Raw genomic sequence first — 26,296 nt, forward strand, 5'->3', positions numbered from 1 at the left:
AATTACTGGGGGGGGGTAGTATTTCAATGAAGCATTAATAAATTCACATCTGAACAGATGTACCACACTAACAGATGTATCAAATGTCGAGAGAAATAGAAGTGGCCGTGCAAGAAAAGTATCGTAGATCCTCTTGGGATGCCACATTGTCTGTGTGAGGCCATCAGGCAAAGACAGTGCACCTATCAGGGTCCAGATCATGAAAGCAGATGAGACAAGTCTAACAACATTTGTTTCGGGGAAAGGGACTGTGGAATGATTTTGCATGCTGTGGAAGGGACTGGTGTGTGTTTGAATTAAAAGGTCCTGTTTACCTTTGGGAGCAGTGATTTGAAAAAAATGTTCAAGATGTCATATTTGATGCATATGTGTACGTCAGTTGTATCACATAACATCCTACCATATAAGAATTTAGCAATAGAACCTAAAATATAAGGAGATATTCACTGTTTTTCTCAATAAACCGTAACTGTAGATAGTTTAGTCTGGAAACATTTTTATATAACCATTGTTCACATTTTGTGCATTTAACAATACTTAACATTGATTATATAAATTCAAATGTTTAATTGGTTGCTACTATCCCTAACTCACATTTTAGATCTATTTTGAAGCATTAATGCTGAGTTTTTATTTCATCTGCAAATGGTAAATTATGCCTTTAAGAGTCCACCTTTGCTACCTCATATGTGGATGGGTATTTGGTATATAGTGGATGAGACTGAGGATACATAAAGTGGAGACCCCGAGTTCAAATCATGCTTATTAACAATTTCCTGACAAATATTTGATATATTTTGTATTCATTTTATTTACTTATTTACTATGTAGGGCCTGTTTCTTCATTCATTCATTCATTTATCTGTCCTTTTTTTTTAAATTCATGTAGGCCTATATATTATGTTTTTGTCTATTTACCTATTCATATCTTCTTTTTTTTTTTTGGGGGGGGGGGGGATAGAGGAATGGGCTGGGAAGTATTGCTAGGGAGGTATCCCTTGTGGCCCAGATACAGACATGTGTACATGGCAGTGCCAGGTCGGTGATTATGGCAGTGCTGTCTGAGAAAGATTAGTACCAGTAGCGTAGAGGCTACCCTGGGTAAATAATGTTATTTTATCATTACTCGTGTCGGGGGGAATCTCACAGGTATAGCAGGATGTGACTGGTCTTGCTGTAATACCACATGCAGGCCGTGGGATTGACATGCCATGGCTTTACCACCGTGGCTGCTAATTATTATTTCAGCTCATCCCATTCAATGTCGTATCAAAGTGAAACAAACAAACAAAAATAGGACAAAACAACACGCAGTGGAAACCAAAGGAAAACGAGGGCAAACTTGCCACCGTATTTGTGTAGGGTCATGTTTTGATTTTTGTGCTCCCAACACAGATGTTCATGCTCTTAGCTAGGTACGGAATCAAATGTAAGATACCAATGCTCGTTTTTGTTTTTTCTTCTTCTTTCAAGGGGGGGGGGGGGTAGGGGAAGAAGAGGAGGGGTGCTTGGGGAATAGTGGAGAGTGAGGAGTAAATGAGCCTGTCTTCTGGAGAACCCATCCCCGTTTTACGTTGTTTGTTACACTGCATCTTTGCGGAGGAAGAACGGTGCTCCACCGGAGGTGGCAGAAGGGAAAATGAGCTTCAAAACGTCGTCGTCGAGTGGCCAGCCTGGCGCTGGCACACACCGAAAGTACACTGCCCTCCCAGGCCCTTCACCCCCACCAACATTGACTGCCCTAGTCTCATTGGCCAGACTTTTAAAGCAGTGCAGGAGATGGAGAAAGAGAGGAGAGAGGGAGAGATTGAACTGAGTGATAAATAGATGAATAGAGGATAACAACATCAGTTGACATGCATGTAGAGTAGTGGATGGATTGCTAAAGATGTATCTAGATAGATAGAGAGATAGATAGAGATCATTATAAACAGGGATATACACATACTCATTCATTCATTCATTCATTCATTCATTCATTCATTCATTCATTCATTCATTCATTCATTCATTCATTCATTCATTCATTCATTCATTCATTCATTCATTCATTCATTCATTCATTCATTCATTCATTCATTCATTCATTCATTCATTCATTCATTCATTCATTCATTCATTCATTCATTCATTCATTCATTCATTCATTCATTCATTCATTCATTCATATTTATTTATTTATTTATTTATTTATTTATTTATTTAAGCACGGCACATACTTCAGTCCGGAGACTGTTCTTCCGCAAGTCCATGCGGATAAAATACAACATAAATGTATCAAAATAAAAAACAAAACAAATCACACACGCACACACACACACACACACACGCACAATAGATTGATATGTATGTCCATAGGTGGTTGGATGAATGGTTGGATGTATGGATGTATAGATGTTATATAGATAGAGAAATGACTAGTACAATACTAGATAGCCTAAAGGAGAAGAAATAGAGAGAGGAAGAGAGACAGACAGACAGACCTACAGACTAACAGAAATTTAACCTAATAGAGATAGGAATAGTGCCCCCTTGAGATAGGCATACTGACATCATATGAGGCAGAGTGATTTTAATAGCATTTCAGTTCATGTGTGTGTGTCTGTGTGTGTTCGTTTGTGTCACCAGCTTAAATAAGATCACAGGGAGATGTACACTAGTCACCCTGTTATTGGAAGAGTGGTATAATCAATCGTGAAATTTTGCCATTTGCGATAGGAATTTGTGTTGGGAATATTTTGCTGTGTTTAATATTTTTGGCTCATATTGAACAGATTAAACTGAAATTACAAATGGCTGACATGGCTGAAATTCTGACAGTGTTTTTGTGTTATTGGTAAAATAGGAACAATGACTGGACAAAATTTGATGTCTTATTTCCTTTTACCAAACAATCATCTCAATATTTGTCTTCTATGATTTTCCATCTTCTATTATGAGATCGAAAAATTGTTTCTGTCGGATTCGCTTGATGTTGACTGAATGTTGATGAAGTGAAATTCCATCACAAATCTGAGGAGAAAAATTATAAAAACTTGCCATGGAATTGCAAAGGGTTCAATATTCGATTTCCTCACATCCCGTGGAAGAGAAAATGTTATAAATGTGAGCAATTATCCAATCATACCTAGATGTGCATTCATAGCTAACATGGCATCAGATAGATAGACAGGGAGAAAGACATGAAAGGGTTATATGCATGTGAACTATAGAGGGCACCATGCCATCAGAGTGGCGGATGAGCTTCTCAGCCAACCCAGGCTTGGTTTCGTGAGGTGGCTGTCCTGTCAGTGATTTGGTTTGACATTCATCGATTAGGGGCGCCCAATTCCTGTTAATCTGTGGGAATGACCCAAATGGATTTGACATTTTAGGTTATTTGTAAGGGAGATGTTTGATGAATGGAATGGGGTCTTCTTAGTGTCCCTGTTTTAAGTTAACCCTTACTGAGCTTTGTCAGCTGATTGACACTCTAAACTTTAGTACTTTCTTTGCCAATTAGCCCAGATGTCTGTAAACTAATTGTCATTGAATAGAGACAACCTAAACCTCCTAATCCCTATTGTGTCGTGAGGGCCTTCATGTTGGACTTAAGTGGTTTGCTTCTCGTGATTATGCCTACTAACTTTACAACTAGGTCAGGTTTGGATGGATTACTTAACCCATTGAGGACAGACTGATTTTGCTATAACACACATTTTCCATAGACACCTGCCCCAGTATTCTCAGGACTCGTCTTCACCGGGTTAATGCTGATGAAAAAAAAAAAAAAAATGTGGTACGTAAAGTGTTCAATGTACTACTTAACTTGGCAGTAGCTCAGTTTTTAGAAACGGTTCAACTTTACTGACCGAGCTGTGCGAGTATCTTCAAATACATAAAAGACTCTGATATAAAGATAAAATTGAGAATTATGTTGTCCCCAATAAGGAATCAATATGAATTGTTGCAAGAAGATACTAATGCTCAAAAGGCACAAAGAGCCATAATTATTGTAGTCCATAGTACTATGTTCCTAGGGAATTTCTACCTGCACACACACTATGTATGTAATATAATTATATAGATGTATATTTTTCTCTGTGCTGAAGTTCAGTTGCCTGTCACATGTTGAGAATTTGAAGAGAAATAAGTCCATTTTTATCCATCTCATGTACAGACAGATGCAACACTGATAAAGGTAATAGTCATATATGAAGATTTGATGGGATGATGATGTGGTTTGCTACACAGTCTCTTACTAATCTGCAGACATTTTTTTATACTTAGTCTTCTTTTTTTTTCTTTCAGTAAAGTAAGACAAAAAAATGTCTTCACTTCCTATCTAATTATTGCAGAATTGTAATATGATCTCTAAGTGATAAATATCGTGATAATGGAATGTCTAGTAAAGGTGGTATGAGCTATGTCTAGAGCTGGTGACTTGTTAATCAACACAACAGTTATTATTATTATTTTTTATGTGCAAACACTGGTTGGGGGGGGGATTCTGAGGCGATGAAATTGCCACCTCATTTTACTTGTTTGCATAGTAGTTGTGACAGACATCACAACTCCATGAAAACATGTGATATCCTAAAGTTTATTACTTTCATCTCATGTCATATCCAATTATGATTAAATTTTGGACCATACCGTTTGCCCATTGTTGCTCTAATTCATCATCTGAGTGGAGATGAATGTCGTTTGGCTTGCGCTCCCAAACCATTAACCTCTATCTGTCATGTGACTGTGCAGAATTCCAAGAAGTTAGGAAAGGCGTGGCAGAGAATAAAAATATCCTCATGGTTTGATTGAATGTATTATTCAACATATGAATGTATGAAATTATCTTTAATGAAGTACAAATCTGGCAGCTGTTATCATCGGTCTTAGTTCTCGGTCCTCTCTATAGTTCATTTGCAGTGTGAGGTACGGAAGAGTTGTAACTTTTTATGGTAGTTGTGTTATGGAGAGAGAGAAAAAAAGAATAAGTGACTGTCACATTGAGATCACAGTAATCCCATTCTGAGCTTAAAACTGGATGAAATTCCTTACATATTCCGTACATATTCCTTACACATATAGCCTTCATCTTTTTTTTTCCAACATCCATTCCTTCTACCTCTGCTTCTCTTTCTTTCATTCTTTCTATCTTTCTCCCTCTCTCACCTGCACCTCTTCCTCCACCTGTAAAAAGTTACCATTTCACTTCGTCCTCTTCTCCAACATCCAACATCATCCCTTGCTCCCATTGTTGTTCTACCATCATCTCTCCACCCCCACCCTCATCTTACATCAAGAAGTCACGGCTTCTTCTTTTCCTCTCTTCACCATCCTTAACTCTTGTTCTCTCTCTCTCTCCCTCCCTCCCTCCCTCCCTCCCTCTCCCCTTTCCCCATCAACTACCTCTCTTTACATGTCAAGAAGTCGTTACTGGGGTTATTCTGGGTCAGACCCTCCCCGAAGGCGCTGTATTCCTTTCCCCCTGCGCTACGTGGCAACCGGCCGATCTCTGCACCCTGTTAACCTCTCGGAAAATTTATCCTGGACTATCGCATGGCTATTGAATAATGCATGAAATGAGAAACGGAGGGACGGACGAAAAAAGGAAGAAGAGTTCGGGGGGGGGGGGGGGGGAATTGTTGCAGACTTGGAAAAATCCAGCTAACACCAGGGAAAAAAGAGAGAAATTAAAAGTAGGTTCTTGACATTTGTATTTCTGTCTGTCTGCCATGTACCTGTCTTATAATAGACACTTTGCATAATCATATAGATTGATAGATAGATATTTCCATCAGGAAATACACAAGAGAAACTACCGTATTGAACAGATGACGAAAATGAAACAGCAACAGAAAGGTAGTTATCTAACGTGCGGAAATGAGGATGTATTACTGGGAAATACTTGCCGAATCCAGCCATGACCTATGATAGATTGTGCCCTAGAAACATGGACATTGTGAGTACCTTTGTGAATTCTCAAATAGGTTAGTGCTAAGTGGTGTAGAGGCAGAATTTTTTTTTTTTCATTTTTGTCTCTCTCTCATTTGTGGCACCATGGTAAAGGGAGCAAGAGCAGAAATCTCTCTTTTTTTTCTCCTCCTCTTCCTCCTCCTCCTCTTTTTCTTTTCTTTCTCTCTCTATTTTTTTTTCTTTGAGGGTTTTTAGATTTTATCTATTTACTTATTTATTTATTTAATCATTTTTTGCTCTCCTGGCATAGCTTCATCAGTTCAGGTGGAAGAATATTATCTGCAGTATTCTTACATGGATGATTTAACCACAAATACCTAAGAGCTGTATATCAGGATAGTATAAGAAAGTGATAAGTTGAACTCCTGTATGATAAAGTTTGGAGTCAGGGCAATAAAGTGGTATGTTTAACTTCATACAAGACTTTGGATGCAGTACAAGACAGTGCTGTTTTTAATCCTTAAATGGTGGATTTAGGCAGCTTAATAAAATAGCATGTTTAGTTCCTATATGATTGACTATGCAAGAAAGTGTTGTGAATGCCCAGTTGATAGACTTTGGACGCACTGCAAATAAGAAGAAAAAAGAAGAAGGAAAAATCCAACATGGAGAAAAAGGTAGTTACCTGAAATTTTTTGAGGTAGAAGAGGATACAGGTATGAGGGTCTGTTGAGTAATGCCAAGAGGATATCAGTATTCCCAGGGGAGTCCAAGGCAGCTGATAGTCAGAGGTGGTATTGGGAGTGATACTGATCATCAATCCTATCATCGCCACTTTGAAGAGGAGATCACTCCCCCTGTGGGCCAGGAAAAGAGAGTGAGAGACAGACAGACAGATAGACACACACACACACACACACACACACACATACACCCAAATGCTCTGTGTATAGCAACCCACTCAGAGTTCGTCCACATTTGTCAGTATCTGGTTTCACCTCCATTTGGGTGTCTTAAATAACTAGACTTAAAGCCAATAAAAAGTTTTGGTACCTCAAAAGTTTCCCTGAATTTCCATGTTTCTGGTTAAAGTACCTTTCATATAACTAACACTGTGAGACTTACTCGCCCCAAAGTGCTCTCATTTCTTAGTAATCATGCAATTAACTGCGACCAGCAGCCCCATACGCATAGCAACCAACAGCCCCATACGCATAGCGTAATGGGGCTTCGCATTGTAGCATTCAGGATCATGATAGATTGAGTATCGCGGGTAAATATCAACTTAAAATCCAAACAATTCTTCAATTTGAAGACTTAACAATAAAGTTGAAATCTTGAAAACAGGCTTCGGGCAACGTTTGGTTCTGCCAATAGTCCCTTTCTGTTCGAATTGATGACTGAATGTGACTCTGTCGAGAGGACCTTGGAAGAGCTACATACACTGATTACTACGGCCAGCGCATACGCACACATAACATGCGAACAAATTTCAAGACAAGGAAATTCAGGGAAACTTTTGAGGTAATACCAAAACTTTATATTATCTTTAAAAATTAGAAAAAAAAACCTTCTTTTTGGGGGTTGTAATTCTCTTCAGAGAAACAAATTATCACTGATACGATGTTTTAATGGCAGATGAACAGAGGTATAGCAAATGGCACAATGATCAGACCCATGATTGGTTGAATATTGTAGTCAAAGTTAGAACAGTGCTTATCTCCCTATACTAAATAGATGTACATGTATATACCTATCTACAGTGTGTGACGATACAGTGCATATAGATATGATGCATCACGCGTTACCCGGGGTACCGCAGTACCCCGGGTAACCGCGTTGTGTAGCGCCACCTCACGTCCACTCGAGGACAGCCAGAGAAAAATGCATGCACTGTGTGTGCATGTACATAGCATTCCCGTGCCACTGCATGTTATACTATGCGTGCATGGAAGCTGCGATACCACTAGCGTGTGCTTTAGTACAGTGCAGTGCAGTGGCTAGCGCATGCTAGCTCCAGCACCAAAATAATTTCCTCTTTTCAGCACCCAGGGTACAACCTTTTAAAAAAAATAGATAATTCAACAAAATGGCTGATTTTTATTTGGTACAACGGGATACCATTTATGTCATCATATATACATAATACATATATACAAATTACATACTTTTGTATTCATGTGTGTGTGTCTATAGATGTTTTTACAGGATCACTTAAATTGTAATAGATGTATAAGCTTGTGTTTGTGGAAATAACTGCATGCTTTCAGCTTTTCTATATTCAGTCATAGAGGAAGTAAAAGTTACACCTCAAATACTGTCCATTACATTCTTGGGCATAAGCACTTAATGATGAAAAATTTTTTCCATATGCTGTGCATCTGGCCCACGAATGGTATAATGCCCTGTGTGGTAAACAAGGTTATAATCCCTTCTCTACAGAAATCTCCTCGCATTACGGAGGAAAGTGTTTCGCGCTGAGCCGCTATCCCCAAATATCTCTCTCCCTCGCCATGATGGATGTGGCTCCGGGTAGGCCGGTGTAATTTCCCCCGTTTTTCGTGAAAGTTGGGGGATTTCATCCCTGTTTTTTTAACGGTGTCATGAGGCAAACAGTCGGAATCAATGTCGCGGCATACATTCCTTGATTACTTCGATTCCGCCTGAACCCACGGCGATCCGCGGATCGGGTGTCTCCGTAAGTGTCCGCCGAATTTGATTTACGGAAGGATGAAAATGTGTGGGTCAATGAAAATGGTGCCATGCAATTGTGGCCCAGTTCTTGAAGAAAACCACCATGCCTTGCCTCGGTCTCAGTATTTCTCATTTGTCCACTCGCTTTTTTCAAGGTGGAATTCATATTCTGGTTTGCTCCTCATCAAGAAATTTCACATCTAGCATTAAGGCCATGATCAAATTACTGTACCAGGGGTTTTCCTCTTTAAAGTTTCTATAGTGATTTGTAGCACCTGCCTGAAACTTTGCATTATTCAACCGTTCAATATTAAAATGGGCACATTGACATGAAGTCGATTTTATGTGTTGCGTGAAAGTTGATTTTGTTTTAATTTCTCAACACGGGATTCAAAGTCAAGCTGGAATGAACATGTGTCAGTACTGTCCTAAATTAAGTATAAGAACTGACGGTTCAAGTTTGTAATATGCTATACACAAATGTAAAGGATTATGATTATATCTCGATAGAAGTGATTGTCATGTACTGTAAATGTCAACATTTTCGCATGATTAATTTTTCACACTGAGCTGCTCAAAAAACATATTTGTGGGTTCTTGAATTTGTGCTGTGCAGTTGTCAACCCATTCAGGTTATGCAGAGAAAACTGATGATATTTTCGCGTGTTTTACAATTCGCACTAGCCAGTGCAAAATATGTGAAAATTGATGTAGCACAAAAATTTGTGCGTTTACAATATGCCTTTCCTGTGGATCTGGCATATATGCTAACATGATGTAAATTTCATGTCGTTTGTTTCAGTGCTAAAGTGGATGCTGTTTATCTAGAAGACTTTCGTGAACAATCGATGTTGCATAAAGTACTTTTGAGGACTGATCTATGTGATGTTATGATACAAGAACTATACCATTATTTTAGCGGTTATTGTATTCATATATTGTTTGGAAATTAGATTAAAATAGAAATGAATAGCTAACATCAAACCTGTTAATCTTTGGCCCATTTCCATAGTGCTTGCCTTTATGTTACAATTGTTGCAAATAAGGCCCTGGGTTGAAAACATGGGAGAGCTTGTTTTTGTTTCTTTTGCCTAGTTTTTCTAGAGGATGAGATAACTATCCTAAATTTTCCTTTTTCAACCTTTGACCTTTGCCCTCTGCAGCAGGAGGCCAGCAACAACCGCAGCAGGAAGCTAGACTCGGTCATCGTCATCGACAGCGACAGCGAGGGCGAGAGAGATGGAACGCGGCGTCACCATGGGAACTCCGGCTCGGCCCCGCCCATGGCTTCGTCTCCGCGGTCATCCAAGGAGAGCAGACCAGACTCAACGGGTGAGATGGTTGGATTATTTACGCACGTGTTGAAATGTGTTTGGTAACCGTTTGTGTTTGCGTTTGTTTTTATTTTTGCTTTGTGTGTGTTGGTTTATTTCTGAACTTTTTGAGTTCTTGGTGTGTATTCTTGTTTTTGTTATGCCACATTTGTTTTGACATTTATTCCTGCCTGCTTTCTCGGTTTTTCTTTTGATGCCTGGTATGCTTGTGAAAGTCAACCAGTGGCCAGCTTTGGTGTCATCCTAGCATCGCTGTATGACCAGCTCATTCACAAGACGTGCTTTAGCAAAACATTGTAGCTGTCCTTTAAGTCGGCACACTCCTGGTCAGCTGTGCACAATTTATCCCTATAGCTGAGAATTATGAGAGATGGTGTGTATACACCTATGGCACTCATTGATTTGAGAGTCGAGATCAAACCTATTAGTAGTAAGGAAAAAAAACAACAACTGCCCTCAGTCCACTTTCTGTTCCACTATCTGGCTGAAGCCAGCCACACATGGAGATTAAATGGAGATTAAGATTTGCTCCAGGATGTGCTCGTCCCAGTTAACATTTAAAGAAAAAAAAAAACAAGAAGAAGAAGAACAACAACAACTCAGGTTAAACTTGCACTTGAAAATATTATGGTCGCTTTGGTTATTTGCTCGATGGCATGCTGCTTGCAGTTGTTGTTTTTTGTTTTTATTTTTTGTTTGTCCATCTTTGACATCGTGCAAAAAAACAAAACAGAACAAAACAACGAGGGAAATAAAAAATATATTGAACGAATCTCGGGTTTGATGTTGGTCAGTTTCTAAACTTCTTCATCTCTACTCTTTAATCTTCTGTGGGGTAAAGATTCAGAGAATAGACTGGCTTGTACCCCCCCCCCCCCTCTCTCTCTGTTGTATCCCATGTGATCTATGGTGTAATTCCTGTAATGGGCATCACCCACATGTGTGAATTACCAGGGAGTCTCGTACCATGAACTACTTTTTGTCACATGAAGTGACAGTCGATGTGTTAAATGTAATGCAACATCTTATTTCCCCTTCCGGTCATGCGTTAGTGCTAACACGTATCTAAAACCCTTGGATGAAATCCAGTCATATTATATAACCTTTTGGGAGTATGTTTATATGTACATATGTGTGCATGTGTGTTTGTTATGATATTACCAGGGTGTTTGAGCCAGAAACAGCTTCTTCTTTTTCTTTTTTTCACGTACGAAGGCCTTAGAGCATTCCTCCGAATGGCATTGTGTGCTAATAACCCGTTGAGGATGGACTGATTTTACTACAACATGCATTTTCCATAGACACCTGCCCGAGTATACTCGGGACTCCTCCTCAATGGGTTAAAGTGGTATTCTGTTTCAAGAATATGACTCCTGCCTCTCACATACAAGCAGCTATGAGAAGTAGCCCAATAACTTGTGCATTCTCCACACAATTTGCAGGATGCACGTTGAGACATGGTCCAAGGAAAGCCTGTTATGTCTTCTGTTCAGTTGTTCTTGTTCTTGCTTGCATCAATGTGCAAAGTTTGTTGAAAATGGGAAATGCCTTTCTACTTCCACCCTGAATCTTGTCCTCATCTTAAAAGTCTGTCTCTCTGTCTATCTGTCTCTGAGTTTGTCTCTCTCTTAAGGTCTGTTTGTATTTTTCTTTTTCTTTTTTTTTTTTTGGTTCTTTGGTTTTATTTGCCAAGGTTCTTCAGTGGTCCATCATGGCAGTTGTGGCCAACATCCTCCAAGTCTTTCTGTCCAAGTTTGTGTGCATGTGTGGGTGCAGCCTGTAGCAAATTGTGAGTGGGGAGGGGGAGGGAGGAGTTCGTAGGATGATGGGAGGGGTGGGGGGGGGGAGCTGTCTGTGATGTTAGGACACCGTGCATGACATGCAGTGAATAAAAGCTAAAAGGCCACGAGACTGCCCCTGTGGTGAGTCATTGTTGTGCCATGTAGATCCCCTTTGCCCCTCCCATCCCCTCACCCCACCCCATCCCAACCCACTCAGCCCCACTCCATCTCCACCACCACTGGGAGAATACATTAGCACCTTTTGCCCAGCGAGATGTACGGCCTGAATTATGAAAGAGCCCCCGATGTGAATTTTATGCCGCCTGCCTAAACAGAATGTAATGTCAGGAGGCAGCTTTTTATTCCTTGTGAATTCAAGTTCATTGCATTGACTGTTCAAGTGGAACATTTTTTTCTTTTTATTATAGAATTTAATTGGCAGTCATGTTTCCTCTTACTCCTGTCAAATGCTGCAGTGAAACAACCATGATGGTCCATCTGTTTGATAGTTGTGCATGACTAATTCAAATTAATGTTTGTATCATTGTAAGTAGAAGTGAGGAATATATGTTGTACTCACTATATGTCTTTCTCTGTTACCATTTGGATGTGTTTGCATCACGTGACAAGGAGACTCATGATTTTGAGCACAAAAGCTTTCAACAGCCTCGACAAAGTGGTACTTCTGTAACATTACTCTGATTAAAATGGCAAACAAGATTCAAAATATTCTGTCATTCTTGATTGAATACACACATTAATTGTTTGTCTTTGTTTTTGGTCAAATTGCCCATCTCCATCTATAGAAGCAAAAAAAAAAAATACTGTCTTGTAAACATTAAAGGTGTGTAACACATTGTATACAAAGAACAAAAAGATCAAGGTATGAGTTTTTTCATTTTCTTTGTATTAAGTTGTTATATCAGCAGTCTTTTCCTGAGACCTATGTCAGTTCAACCATTTCCAGGATTTCTATTGAAACTGCTTTTCAGCATATTTTGAATTTCTGTAGCATAATGAAAAAGCACTAAGCATTCTTTTTTTTTTCCAGAATGGGGGGGGGGGGGAATAATATTACTATAACATATGTGAATTGCAAGTGAAAACAATGTGTACTTTTCATAAAATATGAAATGCTGTGGAATTTTCTTTACGTTTCCTTAATATCATTGTCCTGCTCTTACATTTTGTTTTGTAGTCATCCTATCGAGTAATTGCTATTACTACACTTGAACTTTCAACATTTATGAACGAATTGTCCGATTTTCCTCAGTAACTTCATTGATGTGTTCTACTGATATTTCTGCATTCCCCCAATCTACATTGGGTTCCGTGTCCCTTTAAGTCTTACGTTAGAATTCACAATTGTGTTTGAAGTTTAATTCAAGAGGGATAATCAACCCCTAACCTTGCTGTTCAGAGGTCAAGATATTGGACACTATCAGCTTAGACAAATCCAAACATGGCACTTGCAAGAAAACTAGGTGCTAAAGAGTTAAGAAACACTTCACAATTAAAATGTTGTTTGAAAACACTTCACGATAGACGCTCAACCTCTACTCTTGCCGTTCAGAGGTTGAGATATTGGATGATATCAGCTCAGACAAATCCAAACTCTCCGTATGGATGCGCAAAGGTGAGAGGAATGGTATGATCCTTCTTTTGTTTCGCTTCAGATGAGGTGATGAGAGCTATCATTATCTATGACCTTCGACACTTGTGAAGAAGGATAGTTTATTGATTGAAAAGTTATCTTTGACATGGCACACACTGATTCGTTTCCCGTCGCAAGGGGAAGAGGATGAATGCTGTATCAGAATTGAAATGACTTGATACTGATATTGTAGGGAGTGAGTTTTGCGTGTGGCGAGCACTAGAGCTTTTGTCACCTATCAGAGAGATATCGCAAGCAAACATGTAATGAACGGAGAGATTATCGGATATCTATTCGTATCTGAAAGCACAAGTGCTTTTTGGATGAATCGAAATGTGTCTGACCTAGCTATTGAACAATCCTTCAGGTATCCATTTCCTAATTTAGCTGCATCAAATCATGATAATGTGACAACAGATACAAGTGACCATGTTCACCTAACCTTGCAAAATCTGCTCAAATTATTAATGTGCAGACTTTTTTTATTCTAATCACCTTCAAGTAACCAGAGTTTTAGAACTGAACACTCCTATCAATAATCAGATGAAAGGGATAATACACCTTGTAATGACCCTAACTCTATCTTCACTCACCTCCCCAAAACAAAGACAGATGGAGTAATAAACATAATATCAAAGTATAAAACAGTTATAAGTTTAACCAAATGCTTGAATAAACAAATGAATGAATGAATAAATAGATAAGTAAGTAAATGAATAAATAAATAAATAAATAAATGAATAGATAAATAAATAAATAAACAAAGAAATGAATATTTACTTATTTATGTTTGTATGTATTTGTTTGTTTGTTTGTTTGTTCATCCATTTATTTATTTATATATCCATTTAATTTTTGGTTAGGGCAGAGCCTCAGGTAAAGCTTGCAGGGGAAATAATCAAACATTTTGGCATATGCCTTTGCTTATCAAGGCAAGTGGCTCTGTGATATTAGCAGTGACCCTCATTCTTTGTGTCCCCCCATAGTTACTTATGTCATAAAAGGGAAAAACAATTTTCATCGAGAATGTTGACAATGCTGGCTTTTCTTAGCTTGACTGAGTTGATAGCTCTTTTTGTGAGCTTATCCCTCTCCCCCCTCCCAAAAAACAGTAACTGAATAGTTGCCATCATCATTATATGATTGATAGCCACAGAATGGTATATGCCAAAATGTCTACTTGCGCTCTTGATCAATAAAGAGGCATTCCAAGATTTTTTTCCATCATTTTTGTCATTATTCCAGTGCTTTGTTTTGTCTCTCAACTGCTTTTGTTATGTGTGTGTGTGTGTGTGTGTGTGTGTGTGTGTGTGTGTGTGTGTGTGTGTGTGTGTGTGTGTGTGTATGTTGTTGTGTAAAAATGTTCAATTCTCTCGCAGGTATGTCATGCTGGGATCGTAAATCAACTAGAAAGGAGTACTACGACAAATGGCTAATCATTCTAACCCGCAATAGGTGTATGGAATAGAGAGAGGATGCCCCCCCCCCCCCCAACACATATACAGACATGTAAACCTTCATGATGTAAATGAGAGCTGGTGACCTTGAAGTCTTGGGAAGAGCCTGCCTGTTATACAGTCCTCAGCCCAATTGTTGATATTTTTTTTTTTGTGCTGTTTGTTTGCTTTTTTTTTGGGGGGGGGGGGTGGGGGGTTGGGTTATCATTTACTTTTTGTAACATCATCCATCTTCTACAAATTTTAATTCACATTCAAGGTTAATTGGATTGCTTTTTTGATGTGTGTCATTATGATGCAGGTATGTGAGTGCAACGAATTATTTTTGTCACTCCAAACAATGAACAGTCACCAATGTTTCAGCACTTCTTTTTTTTTTTTTCAAAGTGAATTCATTTCCCTGGGATATTTTTAGCAAGGATGCATGATGTATGGATCTATTGTGGCTGATTATATACATAGTGTATGATCTTGAGTGTACTTTGTGGGATGATGTGTGCAACAGAATGATCAGCTTGAGTGAAGGGCAAGGTGAAGTAGAGTTATCATTATTATCATTATTGTTATTATTATTGCTGTTGTTGTTATTGTTTTATTATTATTATTTGGCATTTCAATATGAAATACAAACAAAATCATATTACATGATATAAAGTTAATACACCGTTGCTGCATATGTATACTTTGGGAGTGTGTGGAGTATAGACAGGTATACGAAAGAATATGCACAATTTATTGTGAGTGATGCATGGTTATCATAGATAAAGGATTATTATGTATAGCATTTAGCCCCTGTGTGGGAAATCCATCGTTATAGTGCACAATTGTGTGCTGTAAAAAAGGTAATGGATGTCACACAGTGCCAATTTTGCCAGTCATGAAACATGTTATAAACACATAACTTGGTGTTCACATATAGTGTTCAGTTGAGGTGATGATGCTATCATTTTGTAAAGCCAATTGTGCAAAGATTTCAGGAAGTCATTAGAGTCCATCCCTTCCTCATGTCATGCTCAGTATATTTATGTCATTTTACAATTTTCCAAGAAGGCCCCTGCCCCCAATCCTGCAGTATGTCCTTGATGGATGGAAGACAAAAGTTTTACAAATTGCTTGACAATATGTAGCTTGTGAGAAGATACTGATTAGGAAATGATACATATACTTATCCTGGGTTACATATTGTGTATGTTTAGGGAGCAAAGGAGAGATACATGAGATTGATAGTAAGATGACTAGATAGAAGATAGATAAGACTGATTGATTGACAGATAGTCTGTATGTGAAGAGGTATTGAGATAGATTGGTAGGTAGGCTGGTGCTTAGAATAGTGCTTTTTATTATCATAGTGCTCCATGCAACAATAGTATGGAATTATTTCTCTAATGGAACTCACATGAAAACTGTAACTCTACTTCCAGTAACTTCTTCAGAGGAGATATATATGAATAAATGTGGGTTTATTTGAAGTAGACATGATGCCTGATAACAGGGGGTGTATTTTTCCTTGAAAATGTTCATCCCCATCTCTCCCCCCCCCCCCATGTTCTTTCTGCTGTGGGTACCTTTTGTGCATATCTGTGCTTTGGTGCCTGTAAGTGTGATGAAGGTACTCCTAGCTCGATGTGTAGAGCTGTGCAATGATGAATGCTACCCTCTAGTGGTGACTGTTCGCGGAAGGACTTTTATTGACTGTAAGCTCATTATACATTGTCTGTTGAAGTTGATGTTGATAGTTGTTGTAGCTACTAGATATACCTGTAGTTAGGATTGAGGGTGTTGTGTATGTGACAATTACTGCATAAGTTGTGGGTGTCAATCTGACAATCAATTGCAATTTGCAACTATATCACAAATGTTAGAGAAAAAGAATAACACAATGTCTTTGCATTTGAGAAACACAATCGCTGTCGGACTTGATATTAGCTAGCAATTGAATGATGGAATTCTAGGTAGTGTAGTCTCAACAGTGAAACTATTCACAGAATATGCAGTTTAAGTTTTTGCTGTTGCAGAAGTTCTGCTCCAACAGATGCTTTGAGTTGCACATGAGACAGCACCCACCTACATGTCCTTGCTGTGTTGCATGAAAAAAAAAAATGCAATCCCTACACATGGACAAAAATTATTCCTGTTTGAAGATTGTGTGTGTGTGTGTGTGTGTGTGTGTTTTACATAGGTGTTGGCAAGTTAATTGATGATGATAATGCATTATTTTTCATTCAGCAGGTTGTCTGAAACAGAGTTTTCATTCAAAGCAATTAGAAGTGATTAGTGGAATAACCCACTTTCACGTAAGGAGAAATGGAGTTTGAGGGGATGGGGCACAGAGAGAGAAAGCCGCATAAAACTTCATGCAGAGCACGGCATATTCATGATTAGCCACCTAGAACATTTGTGAGAGACAGTTGTGGTAGGATGAATGTTACATTACCAAAAGTTAATATTGACATTCAAATGCTTGTGTCTGCTCAAGGTGTTGTGTTCCTTTGTCGTGTTCTGTCACTGTAATCATTGTTGACTCTCTGCAGAGGTAGAAACAGATCAACCGTCAAGTTACTCAATCACTAATTGTTGCAAACTGATTCCTGCATACCATAACCCCCACTCCCATCCCAACCTAGCATGAATTCAGCATTTTCACATACTGAGAAGAAAATGTTTCACATTTGATGACCTTGGCAGAATGCTTGAGAAAAGAGAGGGAACTATTTTCGTGTTTTATCTTTTTAATTTTTTTTTTTTTCATGTGAGGCATACTTAATTGCAGGATCACATACAATATGTTAATATATACGCCATATATTTAGTGAGTCTAAATTTTTGCGAATCAAGACTTCCCGACGATTTCGCGGGTGGTTAAATTCGCGATCATGGAGTCCTGTACTGAACAGAGAAATGTATATGCTTGCGTCACATTCATATCGGGATAATAGTCAATATTTTCGTGTGTCTTTGATTTTGCAAATAGCAGCTGACTCGCGAAATTCATGAAAATAAAAACCTCACGAAATATTCGGCGTATACGGTACATCTTAGAATCCAAAAGCGCAGAGTTGATCTTGAGGCTCCTGTGGTGCAAACAGAAAACTGATGTCACTTTTGCCGCAGTGACTGGAAACTAGTAGTGGACAGGTAGATTTCACTCCAGAAGACAAAAATAAAAAAAGGGAAAGATAACGCACACACACACACAAAATGGTAGAGATGGATTTCTGTTATATCCAGTCACCTTGTTTAAGTCAATTCTAGTCAATTCAAGTATGATAATTTGTCTCTTGCTTGGCAGAAGGAACCTGAGACTAAAAAAAAAAGAAGAAATGATTGTTATATCATATGGAAAAGCTGTCAATACTGTGTCAAATTTCTGTAAAACTAGTAACTTTCGCATGCATGAAATTTTCAGGTATTTTGTGAGGAGCCAAGATTTGTGAAATTAAAATGCACACGAAAGTTTTCACTGATGCAGTGACTGCCAGAAGCAATACATGAAAATTTTCATGCTGCAAAAAGGCCTTCAGCTCCAATTTTTGTGAAAATTTCATACTGCGAATATTTCTGGCTTTACAGTGTGTCGCAAACCAAACTTCGATTCCTGGGGTGAAATTTCCTGCTAGGGCCAGCCCTTCTGCGGGGCAGGCGAGGATAAATCTGTCTACCATCTACAAAGTTTGTCATTGTGTTCCATGGTATGTGTAAGTGTATGTGCTATGAGATGCTCAATGAAAAGGCCTGGGGGAAGAGGACAGGTGTCAAACCAACAAAGACAATTGTTTCGACTGAACAAACCCGCCATTGTAGCTGCGCAAGGGTGAAAACGATCAAATGACATCTCTGGGCTCCCGTCGCTTAATGTTGAAGGGCGAATGCTCAGTATGGGTTGCTCAAGATTCGATCAGCTCCAGCCTGAAATGAATCAGAAATTAACCTTTGTGGGTAGAGTCACCTTAAAGGGATGGTACAGTATTGGTGGAGATGAGAATTTGCGAGATACAAAAAAACACTTATGATGTAGTACAGAACATACCATTCTAAGAGGAATGGAAAGTTTATTTGATGAAAATCGGGTTTGGAATTACTGGAACATCCACAAAAAAAGTAAAACAAAGCAATCGTAATAAAGTGTGGGTCCCACACTTGATTAGAATCGCTCTTTTTTGGATATCTTGGCCATTTCAAAACCAATTTTCATCAAAGAAGCGTTGAATTCCTCGTAGAATTTGTATGCTCTTTCATATTTCATAAGAGGTTTTTCATTATCTCACCAAAAAATGTAGAAACCTGAAATTAGGTCTCAACCAAAACTATACAACTCCTTTAACCACCACCTTCCCTTCTTTCTTCTCCCCCCCCCCCCCCCCCTTCTCCCATTCACAATGGGGTACAAGATAAGAAGATGACATACTTCATGTACTGGTAAATTCCTAGTGACACAAGTATGACACAAAAATCAATTTAGACGATGTAGAACATGGCTGGTGTGCACTATGTCCCCTGAAACCGCGTTCATTGTGCCGCCATTGTATGTGTGAGTAAAACCTATTGATCCGCCTGTCCCGCATGAATTAATGATATGAATGCATCTGTGCGCATCGCGGAAATTCACAACTGATGCATGGTCGTGGTAAATGTGTTACAAAAGGTGATTGAAGAGAGTGTGATGTTGATGAAAAGCCCGTAAAGTTAGACCTGCTTTTCAGCTGTAAATGTTTTGACCTCATGGGAACTTCGGTGAAAAAATGAATCCTTCTTTTTTTTTTCTTCCCCCTACAATACAGCAAAAAAAAAAAAGGAAAAGGAAAAGAAAGAGACTGCACTTTTCTTTCCTTTGTTATTATAAATTTTCACGTGCTGAAATATGATATGATTGGCTCTTGAGTGAATATTTACATAGCTTTGTTTGCCTGATGTGGAAAAGATTGACAATCCCACATGTATATAAAATTTAATGGAGGTGAAACAAAACACACTGTATCAGGGACATACATGCTTTGGCTCAACTCGTGCTAGAGGTGTAATACAATAGATGGGTGATGTAAGAACAAGATCACATCAGACGTGAGAAGGATATAGTGTGCTAAGTTTGGAATAACTGCCCCATTACTGAAGCTTGCTGATGACTTTATACCTCCTTAATACTCTTACTTCATTTCTGAGCTATCCATCACTCACTAAAGGAAACTGAAGCCCAAGTATAAATACAGATTGAGTGAAAGCTGCAATATTCAGCAGTGAAGGTTTGAGGAAAATTGGACAATTGATTAAAAGATTATGAGTTTTCAAACAAGTTTTCATACTGTCATTGCTGGATAAGGAGAATACTACACTTTGTGACTTCATCATGGCCAACAATAAGAAGAAGATATTAAGAAAATTCAACATATTTTCACTTTTCTGGCATGACAAAACCATGGGCACTTGTTTTACCTCTTTCAGAAAGGAGGGGGAGTAATATTTCCCTTAGCATATGCCAGGAAAAAGTTAATGGAATATATACTATTCATGAAAAACTACATTTTGTGGGATCTCCTTATGTTTTCTTTATATTGTCTAAAGTAAAGTCGTGAAGTTTAGTAATCTCCTCATCCAGTGATAACAGCACTGAAATTTTAAAAATTTGTAACTTTTAAACTGATTGTCCAATATTTCTCAAATTTCACTGTGTTCTTCTAAATAATATCGCTGCTCTTTCACTCAATTCACATGTATATTTGGGATTTATTTTCATTTGATAAGTTCCCCCCCCCCCCCCTCCTGATAGTGTGGACTTACATGCTCTAACTGTTCTCTTCAGCAGTGTCAGGTGACTGCTGCCCACGCATCTCATTTGCCGTTTTGATTCCCTTCTCAGTTCACAACGTGAACATCCCGGCATCATGATTCAGCCTCCGGACCACCGATTTTGACACCCGATGAGTCGTCAGTCCTAGAATTTATGTGAACCCGAAAATCTGCCGTGGGCACATTTTTAGATTCTGGTGCAGGACATGCTGGTGAACTAAGAGCGTATATACATTTCATTTAGAGGATGTTATCAGTTAGCAGTCTTCTGCAAGAAACATACAATTGTGAAGAGCCCATATTACCCATCCCAACCGCCCATTACATCTGGGGGTTCTTCCTAATCCATTAAGTAGTTGATATGAATGTGGATACATCTCAATTCTCTTACATTTTGTTCACTTTTAACTCTTTTGTCATTTTTTTTTTTCACTCTGTCCTGCGCATCACTCAGGCTGCCATTATATCATACATTTTTCTCTTTGTAACATTTTCATTTGGTTTGGTCTGAGCAATATCAAACTCTTGATTATTCTGCGCGATCCATTTGTATCCCCCATGAGTCTTTGGATGCATTTATCAACTCACTTATGGCATAGAATTAAGGTTTCCACACAACTTTCAGGGAGTTTTGGGCAGTTGATGACACAAAACTTTTCATTTTTTTTTTATTATGGGGTTAGAAAAGCATTTCTGAAATGCTGAAAAAAGAGTGGTCCAAAATGCGTTTGAGCCAGAAACGCAATTCTGTAGAGTTGATAGGCGCAAAGTCATTTTGAAATGCGTTTATAGCTCGGACCTGCCCACGCCAACCACTGTAACTACGCCTCTGTGCTCCTTGGGTCAAACTGTGCATAGGTTTCTGATCTTCATTGTTGTAGAAGGTTGGCATGAAAACAACCTTAGAGACAAAAACAGCTTATCATTATAGGATATATTGGTTTCATTTATTGCTTGCAAAAGATGTTAAATCTATGTAATGCATTTGCCATTCATAAGTAATCTTATTTTTTTTTAATTATCTTAACTCATGTTTTGTAGGAGTACAAAAGGCATTAGCAGCATAAAGACCTATCTAAAGGTCACAGAGGTTTACTGATATCATGCACCAGAAGGTGGCAAGCACATTTAGTGTTAGAGCTAAAAGATACGCAGATATGATGGGTTTGCTATGCAGCAATCAGGCAGTACACAACATGGAGGCAAATCGTATCAGAGTGCCAGAAGGGCACAAATATTTGTGACCCAACAAACTGGGAGGGGAGGGGGAGGGGGAGGGGGAGGAGAAATATTCACATATCTGTTTACTGAGAATCACATTTCAAGTGACTCCTCATGGAGCCATTTCATATCAGCAAATGAGCCTGATTGTAAATATATATTCTTGGTACATGTTTTGTACTAATCAAGACAATTATGTAAATCTGAGAGCAAGCTTTTACCATGTTCCTCCAAAACACATTCCTTCATGTTTTACCAGTGGTTGTTTTGTGAGCTCAAGTTCAATCTGATTCTAGGTGTGAGTTTGCAATATGATCAGAATGACCTCTAAAACATGTTTGCAAAGGCAGGGTTGGGCTCGTCAACTTCTGCCCATAAACTGTGCACTCTAGTGTTATATAGCATACTGCATGTATGTGTCAGTTTACTCTTGTGTGCATGTGTACTAGGAGCTACCTGTCCAATAGATAAAAGCGTCTGAGTTTTCAACTCAGCTGTTTATGTAAATATGATTCGCAGACGGTTGAGAAACTCATCGCAGTGTCTGAACACTCAGTGACTGTCGGAACAACTAGAGATGCATTGTAATTAACATAATTACAATTAGTTGTTGTTTTTTTCACTTTGTAAGCTGATGTAGCATCGAGAGGAAAGGTGACTCGTGGAAGGAAAGTTAGAATACAGTATCCTCTTTGCCCTTGTCACTGGGAGTTATTCTAAGCTCATCAAAATGAGCAAACAGATCCACGCTTGGGTTAGGAGCATCCCCGAGTGCTCTCCAAATAGATAGGCTCCTGTCTCCATTAGGGCAATCATAATGTCGACCACATGAAAAGCTCAAAGGGCAGGACATGGACGAGATTTGCAGCGGGGAGGCTGCGCTCAGACATGCTCATACTTTCTGGACAAAGATTGGATCACATTCACGCAGTTTAAGACGCACAGGTAATGTTTCATTAAAAAAAAAATAACGAAACTTTTGTTGATCTTCTTTTTTTCGAAGGTGTTTGCTGTTGGTGTTGTAAAATTTTCAAGAAAATCAGCATAATTGTCATTCTGCTTCTGTTATGTGAAGGTGAAGGCTCTGATCTAATGGTGAGTATATTGCCTGCATTGCCAATTTGAGAAGCCGTAATCTTGTCAATTTAGCAGTATTTTATCATTGAAAATTGCATGTTCTTCAAAGTTGTAATCCAGGCCAGTAAAGACTACAGAACGACAACAAAAAAGGAGATACTAAAACTATGTTACCAGTTTGATTTTATTTGCCAAATTCTTACCACTTCGGTAGGAAGAATCTAGTCCCTGCATTCATTATTCACTGTTTGCCATAAGTTGCAATAAACATGTAATCTCTATATAGCCTCCATCCTGAAAATCTCTCACCACAACCCCCTCCCCCTTTAAAGTTTACATGAGAGCTATCTGCCCACAAAACAAATTGTGCAGATTAGAGTCTAAGCACTTGAAGAGATTAAATACACCTGATCTCTTTACCCCTGCTCCCCCCCCCCCCACATACCATGCCCTCATCACTCCCTCACCCCTTCTAATCCCCTCAACTCTTTTGTCAACTAAAATGGCTTCTTGAAGTCATGTGGCTGATGGTTTCTTCTACTGTCTCCCATCCCCACTCAAATCTCCTTGTCAAAGTTCCCTTTTGAACACATACTGGTCAGATAATCCTCTATCTAAATCTGTTGAGAGGTAGCCCTCTACCCTACTCCATATCCCCCTCTCCACCACCCCCCCCCCCCACAAAAAAAAAAAATACCCATTCTTCCTCCTTAAAGATACATAATCCCACAAGCAAACATCAAAGAGGCTAACATGATTATCTTGCTGCCAGCAGCTGGATAAAGACTGTGCCCTTTGAATAAAAAAGGAGGGATTCAACAAATACCAGCTTTGATCCTCTCGTCTTCTATGTTATGTCATGGAGATGGTGAGTGTTGTAGGATTAGCAGAGCACTGCTTACTGACAAAATAGAAAAGAAAAGAGTCTTGTCTTAGAGAATAGAGTATCAGGAAGTGATTACGAGAAGAGATGAGATTTCTGTCATTAAATTTGAGTCTTGCTTGAAGTGCATCTGAAAGTAAACCACCACCAATACCAACACCAACCCCAAATAGTAAGTGGCCAAGCTCTGCTTTTAATCGCGCAGTGAATATGTCTTGAGGATTGCATTACTCTGGACTGTATTTGACCCATGATATACAGTATAAATATGTGCCCTGAGATTAGTTAGGCTGCACATATGATCAAAATGGTTGTGGGATTGTGCGAAACTTGAGATATGGCTCTAAAACTTATCTGATCATTTTCAGCATTATCAGTTTGGTCATCCTCAGATTACTTCTTTCTCAACATAGGCATTAATTAATGTCATATTCAACAACACCATCTTTTGTGTGTTATATTGCATTAACATAATGTATTGACTCCATAATGTGTGAAACCACACCCTGTTTTATAAACAAAAGTGATATGATGAGCATGTGTGAATGAGATTGATCTATCATTCGATCTGTTAGAAATTATGATACTTCTCCCCTACCCAGGCCCCATGAATCGCACTTGACTAGCTATCCATAGGAGCAACAGCGCCCTCACCCTGTCAAAGTGCTCGAATCTTATACTTACAGCTGATGCTGAACATGCATACACACAGACACACACACACACACGTACATCAGACAGACCGATAGACAGACAGGCAGACAGATACATAGACACACACATGTATGCTTCACACACACACACACACACACATACACACACACACACACACACACACACACACACACACTCACACACACTAATGACAGCCTAGATTGACAGTACCTGTGATGCATAGAAAGCATAAAAAGTCAAGGAAAAAACACAAGCTCTCAAACATTCCCTCACACTGAAAATGTATCCTCAGATTCTAATATTGCTTCTTTACTTGAATACACAAATTAACCTTGCAAAACGCAGTGAATTGACTCAGTTGCTCCTTCCTAGGCCGCATGAAGGTGGATACATTTTTTCTGTTATTTTAAAAGGTGGGTGGGAATAGGAGGAAGTTTACAAGGAAAATGGGAAATTTAGGGGGAAGGTGTCCTGACAGTTCCAATGGCTGGGGATTGGGTGTTTCATCTCATTTCATTTCATGACAGGCTGGATCATATTTGGTCATTTTAGAGGGGGAGAGGAGATAGTGCATATTTCTTGAGCTGGTCCCCTTGCTCACTCTGGTCTGCAGGCTCAGCTGGAAGCAGCAAAAGCATTGGATATGTGTGACATGTGGATCAACTGGATTATGCAAATCTGCAATCTTCTGTGTGGTGGCAACAAAGAGATGGACTTGTTGCATACATAGAGTGTCAGTCAGGGCCCCCAGTGTTTGGAAAGCAGGTGAATAAATACCAGTTTTCAACAGTGCTAAAACTGGAGCCTAGTGTTCCTTATCCACCTCTGCACAGTACATACTTTCAGGTAGTCGTAGACACAAATAATTAGGGAAAAAAGACATGAAATAACTGATGCATCATTATTACAGGAGTGGAGGAATGATGGGGGAGACAGTCTGCATTGGTTCATTGTGATACTATTATTATTTGCACAATAACCTGAACAAATAAGATGGACCTTGTTTTTAGAGAAAGACACGAATGGATTTTGTGACTTGTGTGGATGGATATGCATTCCACGTTTCAATCTGAAGATGTCGAAGATCATGGTCATGTATTGTGCGAACTACAAGACCTTGCAATAATATGTGCTTCTTTGTTTCGTGCATGACTGCCAGTTGTTGATAGCACGAAACTGACTAGCTACCCATGTATTTAAAGGCGTGCTGGTGGGATATTGCTGAAGATGTTTTGTCATTACGATAAAGAAGTTGAGACATTCTGCATCAAGCGATAAAAGCACCCTTCAAAGACGGATACCGGTGATTATACAAGAAGCCATCATCATCGTCGTTGTCATCATCATCGTCATCATCATCATCATCATCATCACCATCATCTTCATCATCTTCATCATCATCATCACTGTGGCCCAGCCTTTGGATTTGTTTTATGACTTCAGATTGATATCCAAGATAAGAAGGTATGTTAGGGCATTTAAACTTGTAACAATTATGTTCTAATGACAGTAATGATGTCAGTTACAACAACATAACTGGCAAATGAGAATAGGTAAGAATGTTGTAGCATCACACATCTTCTATTAACCTGTATGCAAATCTATGCTACTTTCCCCCTTTGGAAATAGAAAGAAAAAGTGCAAGTTCTTTCCTTCATATCAGATGGTTGTGTTGTGATAACAGGCTAATGATGACTTTTACAAAGGAAGGAATTATAGTTGCTAAATCATCAACCAAAAACATGATTTTTCATAGTAGAATGTCAGGCTTATGTAGTAATACTGTCATTCTCCACCATAGAGTGTGAATAGCCAATGGAAGTTCTGTAAAGGCCCGGTCCCAC

At 38.9% G+C, this 26,296-nt stretch overlaps 1 protein-coding gene across 1 annotated transcript in view; it reads left to right on the forward strand.

Annotated features, from left to right (window-relative positions):
- LOC140233551 (uncharacterized) overlaps positions 1 to 26,296 on the forward strand; it is a 228,468-nt gene that overhangs the window by 110,279 nt on the left and 91,893 nt on the right. Inside the window, exon 2 of the mRNA XM_072313674.1 lies at positions 9,753 to 9,921. Within this exon, the coding sequence (XP_072169775.1) occupies positions 9,753 to 9,921 (169 nt within the window). The remainder of the gene's footprint in view (positions 1 to 9,752; positions 9,922 to 26,296) is intronic.

This window comes from Diadema setosum, chromosome 9, assembly GCF_964275005.1.
Source record: "Diadema setosum chromosome 9, eeDiaSeto1, whole genome shotgun sequence".
Taxonomy (NCBI): domain Eukaryota; kingdom Metazoa; phylum Echinodermata; class Echinoidea; order Diadematoida; family Diadematidae; genus Diadema; species Diadema setosum.